The sequence below is a fragment of the Poecilia mexicana genome, unplaced genomic scaffold, assembly GCF_051168715.1.
Source record: "Poecilia mexicana isolate PSO_F unplaced genomic scaffold, ASM5116871v1 scaffold_19, whole genome shotgun sequence".
NCBI lineage: Eukaryota > Metazoa > Chordata > Actinopteri > Cyprinodontiformes > Poeciliidae > Poecilia > Poecilia mexicana.
The window spans coordinates 18,956,367-18,968,630 of record NW_028263388.1 but is presented as its reverse complement, the minus strand read 5'-3'; the positions used below and the strand labels follow the sequence as shown (position 1 = coordinate 18,968,630).

The following is a 12,264-nucleotide window of genomic DNA, read 5'->3' as shown; positions in this document are numbered from 1 at the left end:
ATATTTTCTCAAAGATTGCACAGATGAAAGTTGTAATGCCAGCGGCTCACCGCTATGCTCCACAGGGTTAGACACCGACAGTCAACCTGTCTAGCAACTTGTCAAGACCTGAGTTGTATTTCCTTAAGGACTTACCCCCCTACTCTGTCTTTATTCCCGCAGACGTACTTCAATGATAATATCCTCACCTTGATCCGGACATTGGTAACGGGTGGCGCCACGCCGGAGCTTGAGGGGCTGCTGGCCGAGGAGAATGCATTACGCGGTGGCTACAGCACACCGCAGACCCTGGCAAACAGGGACAGGTGTCGCGTGGCACAGCTGGCCTTGTACGACGGGCCCTTTGCTGACCTCGGGGTAAGTGAACGGTCCTGTCACTCCGGGGTTGAGGCCATCTTTGTCTGCTCATATTATGCATTCAACCTTCAGTGAAGCGCTTGTTGTGATGATATAGCACCGTCCACACTAATGGTCAACCGAGGTAAAGATTGAATGTTTAAAAAAGACCTTGATACGAATTTGTCTTATATTGCTGTAGCATGGTAGGATCACTGTAAAATATTTTGAAAAATTAAACTTTTAATTTCATTTTATTTGTTCAGTAGAGAAAAATCCCATCTTAATCTTTTTTTTTTTTTTTTTTACAGCATAATTGACACCACAACTATTGCAAGGCTGCTGTCAATATCACGCACAGCCCCCTTCTACTAATAGGAACATAACTCTCATATAACATTTAACAAGGTCGGAACATGCAGAGAGAAAACTCTTTGGAGAATTCACTCTTTTCTCTTTTAGCCCTCGCAGTTTTTCTACTGGATTTAAGTCATAAAGGCTGAATTTTCCATGGGAGGTCAATTTTGTGTGTGTGGTGAACCATTACTGTTTGAATGTTTAGTCTTATTAATATGCTGAATGATGACCCAGCTTTAGATCTTCCAGTTGGGATGACGTACTTTTCCATTTATGGAGTGTCGTGATTTTCTTTTTCACTTTATTCCAGAAGCAACTGAAAAAAAAAACAATCTAAGGATTTTTCCTTTATACAGATAAGTGGTGATTAACATTGCTCTGGATCCAATAGTGTTTATGGGTAAACACATAGAAACATCTAAAGAAAGCAAAATTGTAATTAACTGAAATTATTATTCTGGTAGTTTTCTCTCTTTTAACTTTTTTTGTTGCTCTGTTATTATTGCTGTCTTTCAGGATGGTGGGTGCTATGGGGACCTATTCTGTAAAGCCTTGAAAACATACAACATGTTGTGTTTTGGCATCTACCGCTTAAGGGATGCTCATCTAAACACACAGAGCCAGTGTACCAAACGGTGAGAATTAAGATGCCTTTATACTGAAAAAGAGCAAGATGTTTTGCTTTCGTCTTCATTATATTGTTGCACTCAGTAGAAGTATTTGCAAGCCTTCAACATTTTCACAATTGTCATGTTTACAACCACAAACTTCAACGTGTTTATTGGGTTTTCATGAGACTCAACACAAAGTAGCAAAAACGTGTGACATAGAAGGCAATTGATGGATAGTGTTAAACATTTCTAACAAATGCAAAATACTTAAAGTTGTGGCATTTATTTATATTAAGTCTCCTTAAATCTGTAGAATTACCTTTCGCTTTAGCTACTGCTCCAGGTCTTGTTGGGTGTATCTTTGCTAGCTTTGTGACATAACTCAAGTTTATTCAGACTGGATAAAAAGCATCCGTGAAAAGTAGCTCTCACGTCTGTTTTATCATGGGTGCGCTGTGTTTCATGATGAGGTACAGAACTAACTTTCCCCTACACGTGTTGTACATTTAGTCATAAACTAGTATGTAACTGTATCAGAGACAATGTAGAGTAAGCACAATACCATGTCACTTTTTTTTTTTTTTTAGATGTTTAATTGTAAGAAATTTCCAAAATCATGTGCGATTTTTTTCTCAAGCTCATAATTATGTGTTAACTTGTGCTGGTCTGTCAGACAAAACCCAATGAAAATACACTGAAGTTTGAGTTTGTTGTTGTCTTACACCTGGTCAATTTCTTCTCCAGGTACGTCATCACCAATCCCCCATATGCATTTGAACTCGTGCCCTCCGACCTCATATTCTGCCTGATGCAGTTTGACCACAATGCCGGTCAGTCACGGACCAGCCTTTCCCACTCTTCTCACTCCTCGCACTCTTCGAGCAAAAAGAGCTCTTCCGTCCACTCTATCCAAACTACCAACCGCGCCAACCGAGTCAAAAGCAGGGACTCGCGAGACAAACAAAAGTATGTGCCCCTTTAAAGCTGTCTGCCTGTCCATGTCTGTGACCAGTGCCTGCGGTCAGTGTTGTCCTGTGTGTCCTTCGTCGAGTCTCAGACAGACTGCAGACCGCATCTGGATTGTTTGTGTACGTTCGTCTGAATGTGTATGTATGCGTCTCTTGTTTGGTTCAGTTTGCAGTACTTTGTGTGTTTTCCCCTTGAACAGGAGAGGCTCGTTACACAATCAAAGTAAGAAACATGCAGGGTTTTTGTATTTCCTTATTTCTTTGTGCCGTTTTTCTTTGACTTCCTCCCCATCAATTAGGTTCACGTTTTCCTGCAGTTTTTGTACGCTTTAATGAGAAAAACATTCATCATCTTGTAAAATAAGGGTAGATTAATTTGTTTTTATTTGAGGATTGGTAAGTTACTGTACCTAATGTCAATCTGGAGCAAATAAATTGTATTCTTTCTTGATGTCAGAAAAGCACCCAGAAGCTACCTGCATTTCAAAATAATCAATCTTAAACAAATTTAATCTACACCTGGTTTGCATTAGATGTCATCTATTGCTGTGATTACAGTGCTTGTATCTGCTCACATAACCACTTATATCTAATATTTTTCATTCATTTTTTCTGACTTGGGGAATTTAAGCCTTGAAAGCAGAAGAAAACTTTCTTATGTATGTCACATTGTCATTTTTGTTTGCGAATTTTACACATAATTAGCCACTTAGCTTTCCTGCAGTTTTTCAGTGTCACATTCTTCCATTATAGACTTTTCTTAATTCTTATCTTTCAAGTCTTTTATAAAACTTGCTTTCGTTTTACTTCTATTTTAAGATGAACCTTATTGTACTTGAACTGCACTTTAAATGACATGTCTTAAAAAATTATATATTGTCTAAAAATATTGTATAACTTTTTTCCCTAACACCTTTTTTTTTTCCATTAAGTTGTTAATTTTGCATTAAATAATATCTGAAACTACGAAGTATTTAATTGTGTCAAAATATTTTGCAAGTAGAAACTGTTGATAATAAAGTTATGCCCGGATTCTAATAACGCCTTTACATGTTTATGTTTATTTAACTTTTTCTTTTTCTCCAAAGTCTGTTAATGGCATTTAATGATTTTTACCTACAAGGTGGTGCAACAGAATTAACAGGGATTGCAAAGACTTACAGGGATTTTGACTCTTTGCCTTGGTTCAGAGAAGCTGAAAAGAAGAAATATATTCACAAATTAAAGTAATTTATTGTTACATCACACTAGAGACTGTTGACTAAATGACTTGACCTATAAAAGACATATACAGTATCTCACATTTTTCATAGTTTTAATGTGTAAATAATTTTAGCACATATCATTTCAGTTCACTTAAAAATTGTACAATATTTTGTGTTATTTTATCACATAAAATCCTAATTTTAACATTAGCAGATGAAGCGTGGAATTGGTACCAGAAACTTTCAAAAACCTAGTCTGAATAACTTCAACTCAATCTTTCTCACGTCATAATTTTTCTCTCTGCAGTACAGAAACATGACAAACATTAATGAGCAACAAAACACCTGTCTGTCCTTATACTTTAACGCTGCACCATATACTGGTCGAGCGGTATATGTCCTGTACCCGTCAGAGGTTTACTCTCATCGGCATTGAGGCCAAATACATTTAGAGCTTTTTATGATCCGTTTGAGCAGTTCCTTTTGCAGGGTGAGCTGATCACATGGCAAAAACTTCAAACTTAAAAAAATAATTATTGTGTGCACAAGTGTCAATTTATTGTGGATTTTTTATGACCGACTAAGTCAAAATTTTACACATGCAGCAGGACAAAGATCGACAACAAACTGGAACAGTTATAGCAGGCTAACGTTAAGCTTCTGAAATGACCTCAGCTCTGTTGAATATTTTTGAAATGAGGTGAGAAGCCTACTTTTATTTGCTATTAATCGATTAAATATGATCTTTTTAAAAAAAAAAAACGTACCCTTTAAGACATTCAGTAGCAGAGATGCTGGAGGTATTGTGTGTAAACTATCATGTACTTTAACTTTCTTTCTTTTTCTCATATTGCAGCTGAAAGAACACCCGGAATTTAAAATAATTATGCAGTCTTTTATATTTCTCAGTTTGAAAAAAAAAAATATAGCCTTGAATAATTCTTGTGCTTGTCTAAGTTCAGCCTCTACATGTGTGTGGCATGTTTGGTATTGTTACTGTCTGTTCCACATTTGGTTTCATTCCGTTCTTTAGCAACTTTCATGAAAAACAGAAAGCTGCTTAGTACAGCAAATAGAGGGGTTATAACAGCAAACCAGAATCGTCTAACATAGGCTGTTTATTTTCTGTTGAGAAAATTATAGCCTCCTTTTAACTTGTTCTATATTTATATGTAATACATTCACATGCCTTTTTTTGCCTCTCATCATCATGCTGCACAGTTTTCTCTTAATAAATCCACTTAGCTTACATATAGTGTACTACTTTCTTTTTCTGAAGAGCAACAAGGATCAATAGAGTTGGCCAAGGTATGGAGATAAATAATTCTGCATGATGTTAATTAATTTTCTGAGCACGGTCATGTCCTTGTTGACATTTTGCCCTCTAAATATGCATCAGGGGTGCATGATTATTATGACACATGCACCACATCTCACATTAGAATCGACTCTAGACAGTGTGTTTGCAAGCAAACGGTTTGATGCTAATTTGCATTTTATCACGTGATGTTTGATGTTGTATCATTGAAAACATGTATTTGCTCACACATGTGAATGAAGTGTACCACTACAACTTTGCTGCTAAGTAACATTAATTTAAACGCATGCCAGTGGACCTACCAAACATACAGGTGCAACTTAATAAATTTAAATGTCTTAGAAAAGTTTGTGTTATAATTCAGAAATAAAAACTCATTTTTAAAGTTTATTATATAGAGATGTAAAATTAAAATCATTGGTTATCCTGTTATCACAATTGCTTTCCTTCCACTAAACTTCTAATTGAAATACAGCTTTCAAATTATAGCCAGCTTCTTTAGCAATAACCTTTTGTTGCTTATCCTTTTTGTCAATGACTATTTGACAAGTGATTGATGGACAAAAAAAAAGTCAGAAGTCTTCCCTCTGATTATTTTAGGCCATAAAGCAACACATATATATATATATATATATATATATATATCGAAAAATGTCTTTGTGTACATGAGTTTTACTTCTTGAACTGATACTCTTGAATAAGTAGATTTTCCACAGTGTTCTAATTTATTGAAAGGCACCTGCGTAGTTAACCAAAAGAAACCTTCAATAAAGCCAATAGGCTTGATTAATTTAATTAAAGCTGCATTCAAACAAAAGTTTGACGCGCCTCTCAAACTTTGTACTATCCAAGTACACAGTCCTGTGAAAACGAAGACTGTCGTGACTGGTAATGTGAAAACAGGTGTAGTAGCACCTTTAACAAGAATTAGTGTATCATTTTCTGTGTGACTTCATCAACTTTGCATCATTTCATTGCAGTGTGCACACATTCATTCATAAACAGATCTATGAAGGTCCTTCAACATTGTCAGTTGGGGTATTTTATTATGCAATTCATGTTGTCTTGGGATTATTGTCCTGTTGCACAATCCAGTTTGGTCCTGGATGGATGATGATGTCACATTTGGCTTTAGAGTACTTTGGCATATGAACCGCTTCTTGATCAACTCAAGGAGTTCAAAGTACTCAAATCCTAAACCTGCAAATCAACCTCAATTCACAACTTCTACCATGAGATACGTATGGACAAAAATCCTGGCATCCCTGTTATATTATTGATACTCATTCAGTGTTTTGTTGTTTTTAATGTTATTAACCAACAAAGGAAAAGCTGACTGAAATCTGTTGGGTCTCAAAGATGTCTTTTCTCACATGTGAATAATCATTCTCATAACAGAATTATGGACTTCACTTTGCTTGGACTATAACAGTTGCTACATTCTTGGGGTTCAACGATAGCTTCTCTGAGGTTAAGCATTTTTGACGCACTGCATCCGATTCATAACGTCCTTATTTCATTCTATTGAAGCAGCAATATACACCCTGGTTTCCCCATGACTGTTCAACAGTTCTGGAAAAGCAACGTTTTTTCAAGGATCGCATATAAAAAGTGTTATTGAATATACTATATTACCTGGGAGAGCTGCATTTCTGCAGAGAAAACAAAGCAGCATGTTCAAAGGCAGTAAAGAGATCCATCTAGTAAAAGTTAGAAATAATATCAAAAAGTTAGTTTCTTAACTTTTGACTATTCTTATTCTTAACTATTGAACTAGTTAATTTAAAAATTTGCAATTCAGATGGTGTAAAATTTCATTACACACACAGTGATACATTTCAGAATAAGTGTGTATTTCTGTTCATTTTAATAATCTTGCCTTGAAGCTAATGACATCACAAATTAAGTTCCTCTGAAAATTTTAATTCATCAAGACCAATAAAAAAAACATTTTTAAGACAAATTTGATGGCCAACACAATCATAGGAAAGACTACTGACCTGACAGTCATCAAGCAGGCAAGTGATGGATAGAAGCTGAGAAGCTGTGCAGCAAATTACTGGAAAGTTTAGTGGAAGGACGGATGTATGAGATAAAGGAGCTCAAGAATCAGGTGTAAGTCCACCCTGCAGAGAAATTTCAAACAAAGTCTGTCAGTGCTTCAAGAGCATAATAAATATCCTGTGATGTCTGGTGATGATCTGGGGAGCTGTGTCATCTGCTGGTGCTAGTCCATTGTGTTTTATCAAAGCACTGATGTAAAATGTATGCATTTATTGTGCAGTAGACAGGCATACCATGCAGTCATTTTCTTTTTTAATTAGTCCTGGGTAAGTTGTAATTTTCTACGAAACTGAATTTTGAGTTTCCATAAGCAGGGAGCCATAATTATCAAAGTTAACTGAAATAAATCTTCAAATATCGCTTTGTGTGTCATAATTCTGTATAGTATATAGGGTTCACTTTTTGAACTACATTACTGGAATAAATCAACTTTGATATTTTTATTTATTTAGCTGTATCTTTAATACAAATTTTAATAGTCTGGAGGACGAGTTGATGAGCATTATGAAAAACTACGTATTGTCACCTCCTTAAAATAGGGAAAAATAATCATGTAGGCCATTATTATAGGAATGTGACAATATTTACAACTATACATTTCAGAAGCTTTAGCTTAACTTGATCAATAATTCTTATAATTCTTTGAAAGGTTTTTGGAAAAGACCACTTTAGGAGATTAGAAGAGAGTCTGGCTGTTTAAAGGATTATTGAAGAGTTGCGTAATATTTCTGGGACTCAGATTAGAAGTCCTCCAGATCCTCACATTAAGCAGATTTTTTTTTATGTACAATTTTCACCTTCACCTCTGTGTGCATGTGAAGACACTGACTGAAATCCAAACACATGTGTGTAGCATTAATGGTCTGATGTCCCCCCTCCTTCTTTGTCTCTATATGATTTTGGTTCTCAGAAAAGACATGGTTTACAGATGAACCAGAGAATACCCACCTGAGGACCATACAGATCAATCCTGTGAATACTCTCGCCGTCAAACCAGTCGGTCACAATAAATCCGCCAGTAGCTTGATCCCACCCATCAGAGAAGCCGAGGACGAGTGCTGAGCTCCGGACCTCACCCTGACACCTGGACAACTGGACCTCCAAGAGGACATATTGAGTGGGTGTCAGTGTGGACCTCGGATCATTTATCAGCAAGACAAACTGCTTTTCTTCCTTCATCTTTGCAGCAATGTAACATCTGAACTGATGTAGAAACATAAAGACAATCCTGACCACCACTCAACTTTCAGTTTGCACAGCAGTGACCAGACTCCATGACTGTTTTTTTTTTTTTTTTGCTTTTTCATTTTATTTTGGGGAACGAGGGTCACTTGAGCAAGAGCGTAACCATAGGCAATTATAAGCCCTGCTGGATAAAAGACTCTAGTTGTAAAAGTTGCCTTTTAAGCTGTACATGAACAAATACTGCTACTGCATTTGAGTCTGGTTAAAGTATTCTGTACAGTTTGTTAGAATGTGTATTTTACATCCAGCTGCACCCCAACGCCCATCCACCACCACAGTGGCATTGTTGAGGTCTGATGCTGCGCTCCATTTACCACAGGAGTCGGAAATCCAGTAAGGGATGGAAATTAGCACTGGCCTAAAGTGGTTAAATTTATGAAATGGTGGATAGATATAATCAGTTCAAAGGTCAGGGAGACAGGTTTGCAATTCATCAATTCGCCTGTAGGGGGCAACAGTGCACCTGAGCTGCAGCTACATTGCTGCAAAAACCGTTAATAGTAGAAGAAATACTGAATAGTTTTATATACACAGTAAGTAGTTGATAAAAACTTTTAAACATTCTCAAAATGAGCCAAAGAATATTATGATAAGCTAAAGAAAGCACTAACAATGAGTGTCTAGTTGTTTTTGTTATGAGAATAGCATTGTTCCCAATGCAAGCAGCAGGTTTTGGATTTCCTGACCTTTCATTATTGGATGCTTTTGCAGTTTTGCTCTTTGTGTGACCCAAATTTATTCGGACATTTTCTAAAGCAACAGGTGCATTGGAACTATATTCCGCTTTTTCTTTTTTTTTTTTTTAAGATCTTAACGTATATGGCAGAGAACAGTGGTTCTCACATTTTTGGTTTCATCTCAAGAAAACATCAGCATAATCTCAATAGGCTACATATCTAACCTTCTAATTGCCATTTTCAAATAATATGGATGTAAAATTTGACCTTGTAGCTGTACATTTCCATGCCAAACAGCAAACATTTGAACGTCTCAACAAAAACGGCTATTTAAAGAAAATATGGTGTTGGTTTAAGCTAACTTGGTTATGAATAATTCATGTTGAAAATTTAGTTTCAACAATCAAATTATGCTAAAAGTTTTATGACATGACATAAGCAATTAGCTCACGATAAATCACTTCCAAACGTTTTCTACCTTCAAGGTGACATTTATCATGTTCAATTTAACAAAAAATTGAATTAGTTGAAGTTATAAATAATATACTATATAATACACTTTTGAAATTCGGCTACATAGGTGTGCTCATTGGAAAACAGAAAATTGGCTGAACCACATTGTGATTCATTTTCAGGTAATACATTGTTAATACAATGTTTTTTCAAATATTATAAAATGAGATGGTTCTGATCCTTTTTAACCTCTCTGCAAACTATTGATTTAGCATAAGGCTGTAAATGAGCAAATATTACGAAAGTCCTACAAGAGAAGAACTAAACTTTCCCCAAAATGACTGGAGATAAATCAAAAGCTGGCTCAATAAAGCAATAGTATAGGGTGTACACACGACAAGGTCATTTTTTATGTTCTCTCATATTTGTGTATTTTTGTATTCAATAATACCAAAATATATGCAGGTCACATTAAATATGGTTCAAAGTAATTTTGTATGATCATCAAACTGTTATTCTGTAACAGGCACAAAAGGGTATTATCATAATTATAATCAAGAATATATGGTGTAAATACAAAGTCCTCTGAAAATATGCAGTTAAATTAAAAGCAAGATTTGAACATTTATATTGTTAATTATCTGCAACATATATCAAAAGTACTTACCAACAGAGAGAAATATGCTTGTAATGTCTTATTACTTGGGTATGCACCCCACCTACATTATTCATAATATAAGTAAGAAGAGAGAAGATGGGAACAGTTGGGTATGTTTATGATTGATTCCAGCAGATATGAGCTTCATGAACATGATACCTACTGTTAGAAGTAGGAAACAACAATGAATTTTCTCTCCATTTTATGCATTAAACACTGCAATACATTCTGTAGGATTTTACCGTTCTGGGTGCGATTGACCAAGAGTCAAAACTGAAAAATAAATGTTTTCCACTAAAGCTTTCCCAACGTTTAGCAAGCGTGGCAGGCATGTTTGTGGTGGTTGGCGTTAATAAGAAACCTACAACCTTTCTCCTGGATATTCCAAGTTCAGGACTTCTCACATTTATTTTTTTTTTTTTAACTCAGCATCCAAGGATTCCAAGTGCAAGTGGTGCGCAGCATGACTCTCAGTGGTTTCTTTGCCATTTGGAGCTAATTCACAACATTTGTGATGGTTAACATCGGCCAGTGTCCATATTGAAATGGCATTTGGCTCTAGCCTTATCTCTATACACATGTACTTGTCTTATCCTTGCCTTTTCAAGTCTGTAAATGTTTTAAATGCTTTTTTATGCAAACCAAAACTCCCAATTTATGATAGAGCTGTTTTTTGTTTTTTTTTCTGAGATCTATTCATGAACACACAATACCGTTGACAGTTTCTATAACAGAGCATGGCACAATATTCCAAGTATGCAGATGAGTTGATTTTTTTTTTTAAAGCCACATATCGCATGAAGTGGGCATCTTTAAGTCCTCCTTTGGTTGTAAGCACTGCCTGACACAGGATTGTCTTGGAGGCAATGAGGAAACTTGAACGTACTCCATGACCAATCTTAATGCCATGATCACTTCTTTGCATGGACGCTTGTCAAACAGCTCTATCATAAAAACGGGTTTGTGTCCAGAAACAAGAATTCCGATAAATCAATAATGATCAACAATATCAGCAAATATGGTTGTTTTGCTTTCAGAAATCATGTCTTATTTAAATAATGGAACACAGCTATACTGGCACTGTTGTCACTTTACTTTAGCATCCATGAAGACAAGAAGTAATAACATTAGTCCATGACATTCTGAATCCACAGATGATTCTTCGTGGCCTAGCTTAGGATTTGTGTTGGACGTTGAAGGACAAAACACAAGTTTTGTGACATTTTTACTGGCACCGAGCTGTCCGTCCCTCAGTGCCAGTAATGTGCCAGGCAGTGCTGAAGCCAACGGAGGACTCCACAAAGACCCACTGCTGCGAAAAGAGGCTTCTGGTTTTGTCGGTAATTCAACTCTCGGACGTCTTAAAAACAGCTTCCACCACCATCGCAAAACAATGTATTTCATGTAAATCTGTAAAACTTAATGTAAAGTATTCCTTTGTAGCGTGTTCCTGTTTGACGGTACCTTGGTGTTGAGACGCATTCAGCATTGCTTGTATTCATTTTATGCACTTTTTAGCACATCCACTCGTCAAACGATAGTCCTGATTTGATATATACGTCACTATACGCAGAAATAACATTATTGTCTTGTATAAACTTGATTGTACATAAATTGTACATGATTTCATTTTGTATTTTCACAAATTAAAAGCAGATGTATGGTGTTTTATCGAATGAGTTGTTACGCCTTTTACAGATTTTTCTCGTTTATAAGTAAATGCACATCACCGAAGCAGATGGACAGTACAAAAAGAACAGGAGGTTTGTTTCTGATATCTAAGCAGATCAAACAATGTCTCTCTGAACTCTAAGGATAAAAGGCTGATAAAAACACCCCACGTCCTCACCTTGGGGAAAGAGAGCGCCCATTATGTTGCTTGTTAACGATTTTATACACTGTGGCATTGTGGGAGACTGTCAGCATGCCAATAACATTTACAGTCTAACACCTCCCAGAGAGGCGGCTGATTTTCCAGATCCTCCTGCCAGCGGCTGTGTCACCTCATTTTAGTAAACAAACACATCCAGCCATCCTCTAAAATCAGCTATCAACAATACCTGCGCTAAGGGGGAGGAATTTTACACAAGGAAATGTTATAAATGCAATGTCTTGTAAAAATTCAAGGGCTATAAACATTTTCACATTTATCATAAAACTCCAAAATTGAATATATTACATCTGGATTTTATGCAGTAGACATAAACAGAGCAGTGAAACCCCAGCAAGTCAAGACTTTCATAAAACCTTATGTCTACCAGCCATACAGAGTCTTGCATTCTGGACCTATTTCTCTTCGCAGAAAGGCTCAAGCTCGGTAAGATTATATAGAGAGCATTTGTGAACTTTAATTATCAAGCTCTATCACAGAT

The 12,264-nt window shown here is 36.2% G+C and overlaps 1 protein-coding gene across 6 annotated transcripts in view; it reads left to right on the top strand.

Annotated features, from left to right (window-relative positions):
- Positions 1-11,568, top strand: part of LOC106919544 (calcium-activated potassium channel subunit alpha-1a-like) — a 93,806-nt gene extending 82,238 nt beyond the window's left edge. For 3 of the 6 annotated variants that reach the window (XM_088016349.1, XM_088016347.1, XM_088016348.1), the window contains 5 exons: positions 163-357; positions 1,210-1,328; positions 2,049-2,270; positions 4,757-4,785; positions 7,770-11,568. In XM_088016349.1, coding sequence (XP_087872475.1) covers positions 163-357; positions 1,210-1,328; positions 2,049-2,270; positions 4,757-4,785; positions 7,770-7,921 — 717 coding nt within the window. In that variant the 3' untranslated portion in view covers positions 7,922-11,568. Of the gene's footprint in view, positions 1-162; positions 358-1,209; positions 1,329-2,048; positions 3,314-4,756; positions 4,786-7,769 lie in introns of those variants that run through there. The other 3 variants (XM_088016346.1, XM_088016344.1, XM_088016345.1) reach the window with 1 other exon arrangement.
- Positions 11,569-12,264: the final 696 nt, after the last annotated feature.